At 34.7% G+C, this 9,794-nt stretch overlaps 1 protein-coding gene across 2 annotated transcripts; it reads right to left on the reverse strand.

Annotated features, from left to right (window-relative positions):
* Positions 1-484: 484 nt before the first annotated feature.
* LOC112015890 (DEK domain-containing chromatin-associated protein 3) lies at positions 485-7,544 on the reverse strand. Of its 2 annotated transcripts, none has more exons than XM_065780360.1 (12): positions 7,430-7,544; positions 5,616-6,267; positions 5,492-5,525; positions 4,974-5,053; positions 4,710-4,769; positions 4,465-4,575; positions 4,040-4,120; positions 3,838-3,924; positions 2,395-2,869; positions 2,028-2,140; positions 1,418-1,448; positions 485-923 (listed from the first exon to the last, which is right to left on the reverse strand). In XM_065780360.1, exons 2-12 carry the CDS (start codon positions 6,180-6,182, stop codon positions 760-762), a joined length of 1,803 nt encoding a protein of 600 aa, XP_065636432.1. In that variant the 5' UTR covers positions 6,183-6,267; positions 7,430-7,544; the 3' UTR covers positions 485-759. The 2 variants fall into 2 exon arrangements, with proteins under 2 accessions (XP_065636432.1, XP_065636433.1); XM_065780361.1 differs by having other exon boundaries at positions 5,616-6,242; positions 7,430-7,543.
* Positions 7,545-9,794: the final 2,250 nt, after the last annotated feature.

Raw genomic sequence — 9,794 nt, forward strand, 5'->3', positions numbered from 1 at the left:
GGNACATTGAGCCACCTAACATTATGATCAATTTGGACCGTGAAATATCACCAAACTTTTCAAGTAGAGATCATGAATTCTAGAAACCATTGTTCAATGAGTAATATATTAAACCTCAAGGAGTTGATCACATTGGTAACATTCCTCACAGTAGAGATATTTGTCTCTTGGTGCTTAGCCAACTCTTCAAGTCGAGACAATTCAGTATCCTAAGGTGTCGGTGATTGTTGGATTTGTAACTTTATACGCAAAGCATCTTGCTCTCAGTGAGATGGGTCACAACACGCACGACAGACCAAATAAACGCTTAGAAGTAGGCTCCCATTGAATCAGCTCATAAGAGAACATTGTTAATGAAAGATTGACACAAGTCTTTACCAAAAAAGGAAAAAAAAAAATTGACATAACTTGACAATAATACCAGGCTTTGCAAAGCATATGAAGAAACTCCCAAACGGCAGAAAAATAATTATGAAATACGAAGGAATATGAACCTGAGTCTCCTGAAAGTCAGTTATATTAGAACAGAAAAGTTCCTAAAATTTGTTAATGTATACAAGCCGGAATCCTACAGCGCAGCTCCAGTACTCTGCTAATCTCTAATAATTACTAGTTTGTTTCGGGCAAAGAGAACTAAGAACGATAGATTACAGCCAGCTTTATGCAGTGACAGACTAAATAGTACAGGTTGGCAGGAATTAAGGAAAAACATAAGCAGCTATGCTAATTTCCATTTGCAGTCATGTTCAATCTTATTGTTCAGGTTTCCACCTCTTGGCCGGCAGACTGGTTTTCATCTTTCTCGGCATCAGCTTCTCCATCATCTTCATCATCTGCCTCATCAGCCAGTTTAGTAAGCTCTTCCTGGATCATGAGCTTTATGGAGGACTTTCTTGAGGCAAGATCCATACTAAACTGCCGAGCTGAAAATTTGTCAAAACTCTGTTAGCCACCAATGCATAAAATTCTAGGAAGTAGCAATCTCAGTTTATAACAGCAAGGTTTTTGTTTGAAAAAGTTTCTACTACTTAAAATGATAGAGGATACTCGATCTTGTGATTAAAAAAAAAACTAATAAAAAAAGAATCTTGGAGCGTTTGGAAGGAGGAATATTTCCCAGATCTTATACTGTTGAGGATTATTTTTATCGCTCAACTGATGGAAAATTAATGGTTTTTCTGCAACCTACTTCATAATGCAGCAAATGAAAGTTTTTAAGCTTTTGTTTTGTTTTTTTGGTTTTTTTTTTTTTTTTTTTTTTAAGAACGCCCATATTTGTCAAGTTTCAACACATGAATAATGCATTGCATGGAGGGCTACAGTTTAAAAGCCAAGGCCACAGATTAATATGATTTAATACTTGAAGATTCAAAAATCATAAAATACAATAGTAAAAATAAAGATGAAAATAACATACCGAGTTGCTTCAGAATATCAGTGAAGGTGGCCTGCAAAATAAAGCAAAATATTTACAGATCCTTCAGTTCGATAGGCAAGATTTAGGAGATCAAGAAATCTGGCATTAGGCAACAGCAACTCATTACAACCTCTTAAATATTTCAAAATTTGCATTTTCTCCATTATCTCAGCAATCAAAATGCCAGGTTCCTTCTCTTTTCATTCTTACTTTTGCCTCTACTGTATACAACTATAAATGCACACATGTAATGAAGAGAAACAACATTGAGACAAGAACATACAATCCTGGATAGAAGGGAAAATACATATATGCGCATGCAGACATTAATGCATCTATGTCTACTTGTATATGTATGCATTCACATTAAATTAATCTTAACCTACAAAACTCATGGGTAGTTCAGGAAGAACGTATGTCCCATACAAGCAATCACAATCAGCTTTGAGGCAGGCACTAGAGCAAAGCACCACAACAAAGCACCATTATGACATGTACAGAAATGCTCCATTTTTGCAGGGTCAATTGAACACGTCAGCATGATCAATTACTCAAGATCTCTCAAAATTTCCCTTGCAACCATTATACAGTACAGGTATCAGCAGCTTACCGTATTAAAGTCAACTTCTTTAAGAATTTCGCATATTGCATCTCTCAACTCATCATCACTTGGCCTGAGTTTCTCCTCTCTGGCCCTGTCCTTTCCTTTAGCAACCTTTTTCCCTAAAAAAAACACCAAAGAGATTCTTAGTGTTGCTGATTAGCAAAGAGAATAATATACAAGCTTCTATTCTTGTTCTGTTTAAAGTTCACAATTAGAATTTATCTCTTAGCAAAAATTTAAGCATGTTGAATGACAACAATTTCAAATCCCCATAAAATTGTAGGAAAACCACCATTTTCTCTAAACATAAAAACCAGAAAAATATAAACTATAAGAATACAGGGAAGGGGAGGCCAGAGGCCATGATTTATACCAGCTTTCTCCCTAGATGCAGGTTTCGATGGAGTTGAAGCCTTTTCTTTTACTACTTTTTCGTTCTTCTTTTTCCTTGAAAACACCTTTGGACTTGTATCACTGTCATCATCAATCTTGGAGCGTTTGGAAGATGCTCTCTTAGGTGTTCTTTTGGGTGGTGTAATGGATTTCTTTGAAACTGTAATTTTCTTGGGTTTAGCTTTCCCAGCAGATTCCTTCTTTCTAGAAGACGATTTAGAACTTCTTTTGGGTTTCTCCACATCTTCTTCAGAATCATCTTCTGAATCGTTTTTCTCCTCACTTTCAGAAGGCTCAAGCATCTCGTCCTCAGATTTTTCTGGAACACCATTTTCATTTTCCTCCTCTTCGTTTTCTTCAGCCTCTTCTTTTTCCTCTTCTTCAGACTCATCTTCCTCCTCAACTGCACTCTTTTTATCCTCCATTTTCAATGTATCCTCGGTATTTTTTCGGTTCTGGAGAATATGTCAAACCATTTAAAATGGACTAGGAAAAATAGAAGAAGAGAGAAACAGCATAAATGGTATAAAAGTGATCTAAATGGAGGAAGAGAGAGATTGTTCTATAGGTTTTCATGATTCTGCTTCTTTCTGATGCATTGGCTTATCTGCTAGTTTAAGTTTAGGCCTTCCATAAGAGAAATTATACCTCTTTTTAAAAAAAAAAATTAAAAAAGGAAATAAACTCCATTTAATCCACTTTCAATCATGGGTTCATCCATTTGCTAAGATTAGATAAACACATCTCTATTTTACACTACGCCCAAATATTGGAGTTAGGTTCCACAAATGATTAAGAACATATGCAGTACGTCTAGGCTTCACTTACTCCAGAGATAAGAGTTGCAGTAATTGTATGTATGCAAGATATGCAGACGAAAGGTTAAGGTCCAGCAACAATAATAAAAGCAATACAAATTGCAAGATCAGATCAGAAGCCACAGCATTAGAAACTCTATAAATCTTTTAGGTACCTATTGATCCAAGAAAAATACAAACCCCTACTTACAGACACACCCTGCTCCCTCTAAAATCCTATTTCTAGATATTACTGGAAAAGTGTAATATCAATGGCCCCTTACAATGCAATTAATTAGCATTATGTCTCAGGAACACAGTAGGAATTCTTGATCTTGAATATTGAATCTCAAGTCTGAGTATAATAAAAACCATAACAGATTGAAGCTAAGTGCAACTTATCAGCTTAGAAAGAATAACGTTTACAGCCAAGGAAAAGTGGAGTTCTCATTTTTCCTCTTACAATATTGATTAATGAATAAAGAATAACCTATCAACCACTTACAACTACATGATAGAGTAGGTAACCTTTCAAACGGTAAAAAATTTCCTAATGAAGAATGTTGATTTACCAATAATACTAACTGCCTTAACTCAAATCAAATTCCAACATATGAGAATAGTACCTTTGCAGAACGTTTTGAAGCAGAACCTCCAGATCTTGATGAACTTCCTTTGACCACCCTCTTGCGTTTTTTGCTGCCCTTACTTGACTGATAATCATAGACAATATTTAAAAATAAAAAAAGAATGAAGATCTCATGGCAAGAAAACAATTCTTTGCTAAAATGGAAAATCAATAAAAAAGTAACAGTCAGGTAAACAAACCTTCTCTTTCTCTGCAAGTAGCACAGTAGTTGTAGGGTGAGGAGCCACCAAAAAGTCTATCAGTTTTGCGACAATATCTTCCTGCATGTGCAACTTAAGCTCGTTAAAAACAATATCACTTGACATGAGAACCTTCAATAGCATCAAAGCTAAGCATCCAAATGCAGGCTGCCAGGTGACACTGACACACAACAGACTATCTGATTAGTCTACTTGCACATTCTTTGCAGGCATACAGAGAATGCCAGTTAATGATCTAGAACTTAACCATAAATTAATCAACCATAAAAGAATATCCACCAGCAGATGACTTCCTCAGTTAGTGACAGAATCAACACATGAACTAGGTGTCAAAAAATAGTACAAAGTGATTTAGCCACAAGTACATCCCCAGCTTAACATGCATCAGTAGTAAATCAACAAACCTTCCTTGTAGAAGCCTTGGAAACTGGTATGTCAAGCACATCGCAGATTTCCACTAGTTTCTCCTTATGACACTTGTCAAATTTCTCTTTTATTTTGATCTTTTGCTTTTCCTGTAAGATGAAAAACATTGCAATGATGGAATATTAGTGAGATCAAGTCTGCCATGCTACCACATACCAAACATGATAAACGAAAAATTCAATGCAAAGTCTAGAAAATGGTTACTTGTACACACAAATATTACCTCATTGTCATGCCATACAAAACCAGAAAACCGGGATATATTGTTCTTGACCTGAAATGCCTGTAAAAAGAAAAAGTGGATTTTACATAGAATACAGATTTGCATACTGAGTCACTGACTGGTAACATCTGGGATGAATCACAACACCAGAGTCCAATTTATTGGCCTTAAAAGTGCAAATTCATTACCTACTATAAAGGAGGAAAGAAAAGCAAAATGTATAAACAGAAACATACACACAAAAGACTTTAGAATATGTATTACCTTCCCCCTCCTTCCAAAGAGAATCGTATGAAGCAGTTTGAAAGTGTCATCAGTCCTTTTTCTTGATAGTTTGAATGCCACTGGAGCAGAAAAAATATTAAGGTTACATCTATTGCTCCATGGATACCACCACATGTACTTTTGGTCCTTAAATATCTCAAATGCTTACCCAGCAAAGGCAAGATTTTTATCACTATATAAATCCAGTATTATACAATTATATGTCCTTCCATAAAACTGCTAATTATAGAATTACCACCCCAAAGGTTCTCAGTAAAATTTATAGAATCTAATCAAATATTATCATCAAGCTATGTTCTCAAGCCCATGACTGCAGGTTCAAAAGTGACCTGAAGAAAAAAAAAACACTTCTTCTTCCTGTTAAACATGTATCCTCTAGTTATGTTCTCAAGCCCATAACTGGCTTAAAACATGTATTCAGCTTAAAACTGGGAGGAAAAAAAAACCTTCATACATAATACAATAGAAACTTAATCATCTCAGGTTAAGAACCATACCATTAGGTATATCTTTCAGTGCAGTACCAGGGCCCTGCAATTTTGAAATTAAAGTGTGAAAAAAAATTTAGATGAAAGCCAGAATTAAAACTTTATAAAATCAACAGCAAATTATAATGAACACCTTTTCAATATGGAATTCCTTGACAACTTCTTTTTCAATTGATGCCACCAGCCTTTCAACTGATTTCCTCTCACGCACAGGGCGGTCAATACCAGGAGTCCTTGGCTCTAGCTCCTTCTCCTTCTTCTCTTTAACTTCCCTTGTCTTCTGTTTTACTTTTTCCGCATTCTTCCCTCTCACTCGCTTCTTTGACCCCTTACCTGCCTTACCGGCTGCCTTCTCTTCATCCTGGCCTTCTTCCTTCTCAGTCACATCCCCCTTTTCCTCCACTTCATCTTTGGCTTCACCCTTTTCTTCAATCACCTCTTTCTCATTTGGACTAGTATCTTCTTCCATTGCTTCCGTTTTTGATTCCTCTGCTTTTCCATTTCCATTTTCCTCTTTGCTTTCCTTTTCTTCATCCATTTTTCCAGCCTTAGCTTTCTCATCATCTTTATCTTCTTCCATGTCTTTTACTCCGTTTTGCACCTCTTTCTTCTCAGTCACAGCTTCACCATTTTTCTCTGGCAAGCTAGTACCATTTTCTGTGGCCTCCGCAGCTTCACTCACTGTATTCTCCTCACCCATAATCAACTTAAGTCAAAGCAAATGCTCCAGCAGCAACTGCCTTTTCCCCTCCTGACAGAACTAGTAAAGCGAAGACAACAAAATACTGCAGTTATAAAAAGGTTCCCAATCAGATAAACTTCACTTCCAGAGAGCACAGGTGTTAATTGAACACTATCAGTTAGTAGCACTGCCCTAAATTTTGGTTTTTCATGAAAACAGTTTTTCAGATTATATTGATACAACACTTTCCATTACTGACTCCCTCAAGTTGTGGCACAATCTTGGAACAAAGATACTGTCATGTTGGTCACCTATAAAGCAGTGCACAACATGTATAATCGATAATCACTTAAATGGCTAAGGTTGCAGGAAATTGACTTGCAAGTTTCCATTTTCCATACATGACAAAGTTTTGCAAGCTTCTCAAATAAAAGAAATAAATAAATAAAATTAATGCAAAAAAAGAAAAAGAAACCTTTATTGGGAAGAAAAAAAAAAAAAAAAAAAATTTATTGGGAAGGAAAAAAAAAAAAAAAAAAAACTCCATAATTAAAGAGATTAAAAAGTTAACCTAAATTGGAGTTTGGAAAGACCATAAAAATTGAAAAGCAATAAATGGAGATGAACTACACCGGAGCAAACATCTGAACTACATCAACAACATTCCAAATAAAAAAAGAGTATAATTAAGTGTAATTATAGATAGCTTAACACACTGAAAACCCTAACAAGATCTAAATAAGCCAGAAACTTGAATAGACCCATCAAAAAGAGAAAAAAAAAAAAACCATAGTATTGACAAGTAACACAATCAAAATTGACAATTCAAAAGCCAAAACACAATTGCACTAACAAAAAATTTCGAATCTTTGACTTGTATGCAGCTTTAAGAAATGCAAAAACCGAGCTAAACAAGGCCCCACAAAACCACAATTTAGCTAAGCTCTCATTCCCACTCAGTCCCTAACTACCCCAGAATAATAAACACCCAAAATTCAAACAACAGAATCTCTCAGCGTTTCCACATTTTCTCGGGAAACAAACAGAGACCCAACATCGAATTCACAACTAAAACCGTAAAAAACAGCACAACAAGTCGAAAAGTTCAAAGCTTTGCAACTTACCCAATTTCAAAACCCTAAGATTTGCACCACAAAATCCATACCAGATCAAAACAAAATAAAAAATAAAAAATAAAAAATAAAACAAACAAACAAACAATTGTACAAATTGATTGCAAAATTAGGGAATTGAAAGAAACTTACAGAGATTTTTGGGGTTTTTTTTTTTTTTTTTGCTTCAAAAAACAGTCTCTCTCTCTCTCTCTTTCTCTGCCTGCGTGACTTTGGACACTCTCTGTGTGCAGAGTCAGTGTGTGTATTTTTGAGTTTTTGGGAACAAATATTTTGGCTTTGGGGTTCTCTCTCTCTCTCTCTCTCTCTCTCTAAAAGTTGGGGGGTATTTTGGGGATTTCACAGAGGTTCGGATTTCAAGCCCGGATTTTAAAGTGCTGTTAAAAAGGTGCCACGTTGGACGTGGGTGTCAGGAGTGGGGTGAATGTTTTGAAATACTTGAATTTTAATGGACGGCTGAGATTTTGATTTTGGTATCCAACGGCTGCTATTGCAAGAAATTCGCAGCATCTTGTGCTGGTGGGACCCACCTGTGTGGGCTCATGGTGGGCTCCAGTTAGAGTCTGGTTACTTTTTACTACTTTTTAAAATGGGTGCTACTTGTTTTGTTAGGATCGCCTGTGGGTGAGGGCACGCAGAAAAAAAAAATATATACATATATATATATATATATCATGAGGTCATTTGGACTTTTTTTTTTTAAATATATATATTTTGGGTTGAATTAACTCATTACTTGACTCGATAGGATGTTGGCACACGACAACTTTTAGATATATAGCAGCATCCAATTGAGTTTCGTAAAATTGAACCCAAGCCAAACTCTTCCAACAAAACCCTTTAAAGGCTTTTGATATGGGGTATTCTTTTTACATTCTTGAAAATGTTAAATTCTCTAACATAATATTTGGTTGCAAATCATACAACAAAATATAACTCTAACTCCACTTTTGTAGCAATGTATCCTTCCTTGATTATTGGAGAGTATTCATATTCCCATGCCAGTAAAAAAAAATTACATTTGGACGATTTTAGCCTATTCCTCCTTAATCCAAATCATTTTTTAACAAATAGGGAAAAATCTTTAAAAAAATTGTCTTTTATCTCTTTACCCCGCTGCAATGTAGGTACAGGTAGGGAGGACAGCTTTCTAGATATCTTCATCAACAACATTACTATTCGGATTATCAAAAATTCAGATCTTCACATTAGAATTTGGTTGTGGAAAAGGAGAACATGGATTTCAACTAATTTGGGCTTGTTTGATAATGTTGTTCTAGTAACATTGTTTAAGTGTCGTGCGTATGGACGAAAAAATATTGTGAAAATACGTTTTGTGTTGTTTAAATAACGAAAACTGTTATTTAAACAATACAATTAAACAGACTCTTGGTCTTCATGCATTGCGTGACCCTTTTAACTTTTAAGTACAAATGTACAATTAGAAATTTACATAAATTTATATAAAACAAAATTTTGAATCCACTTCCTGAATTACTTGCTCTTTGTTATCTTTGTAGCTTTGCCCTTCAATTTTTATGTTGTGTCTTAGAGTTTGTGCTATCTAATTCATGGAGTAGGATGCGGTGCCCCGGGTGCAATTCACCTATTTTCCTTTACAAAATTTTTTTACTTTTCACTTTTTTAACTTGAACTTTTTACTTTTTTTTAAACATTTTTTAATCAATGGTTGAGATTGAAAGTTGCTTAAGTGTATTCAAAACCATTGATAGTATTTGCATTAAGTGTAATACCACCTAATCTCAATTCCTAATTCATAGAACCATCACACCAAAAAATAAATAAATAAATAAATTGAGTCATACATATATTTACGAAAGTCACAATGAATTTTATCCCAAACTTGTTGGTGCTGTTCTTTTTATTATCACACTAACATGGTTCTTAACCTTTCGCTTACAAATTGGTATTCTCATGGCATCCGCACACCATCTTGACCATCTCCAAACTGACTTATGTTTACAAATCTAAGGATAAACCTGAGTTATGTTTACAAATTTAAGGATACTTTGGGAAATATAAATAATTCCAATAAAATTCTTAGGAATAAACTAAACATAATAATTTCATATTCTTAGGAGTTTTATTAGATTCTCAATCAAAATAACATAGTAATAATTATATTCTCAAACATCCAAATTCTAAGGTAGATTCCCTCATACTAAACACCCTTAAATATTTCTGTTGGAAACATTATGAACTCTTGATTGATTTATAAAACTCTTGGCAACAAATAATATTGATTGAACTCAAGCATAAGTATGAATATAGTGATACTAGGAACCTTAATAGTTTTTTTTAAAAGGTAATTCTACATTTTAGTTATTTTTTGTGCCAAAAAAATATGTGTATAGTTGTTGATGTTCATTTTTGGGAAGCTCAGTAGAAGGAAGAAGCCCAACAATATGGGTAGGGAAGAGTTAGTGAGTGGATAGAAAAACCATTAAGCTCGAGTGGTAGGAATAATGGATCATAG

This window comes from Quercus suber, unplaced genomic scaffold, assembly GCF_002906115.3.
Source record: "Quercus suber isolate HL8 unplaced genomic scaffold, Cork oak 2.0 scaffold_233, whole genome shotgun sequence".
NCBI lineage: Eukaryota > Viridiplantae > Streptophyta > Magnoliopsida > Fagales > Fagaceae > Quercus > Quercus suber.

Coding starts and splice junctions, on each gene's coding strand:
- LOC112015890 (XM_065780360.1), bottom strand. CDS start 6,182: ATGGGTGAGGAGAATACAGTGAGTGAAGCTGCGGAGGCCACAGAAAAT. Junction 5,526..5,615: donor AGGAATTCCATATTGAAAAG/GTGTTCATTATA, acceptor TCAAAATTGCAG/GGCCCTGGTACTGCACTGAA. Junction 5,054..5,491: donor ACTGAAAGATATACCTAATG/GTATGGTTCTTA, acceptor TTTCTGCTCCAG/TGGCATTCAAACTATCAAGA.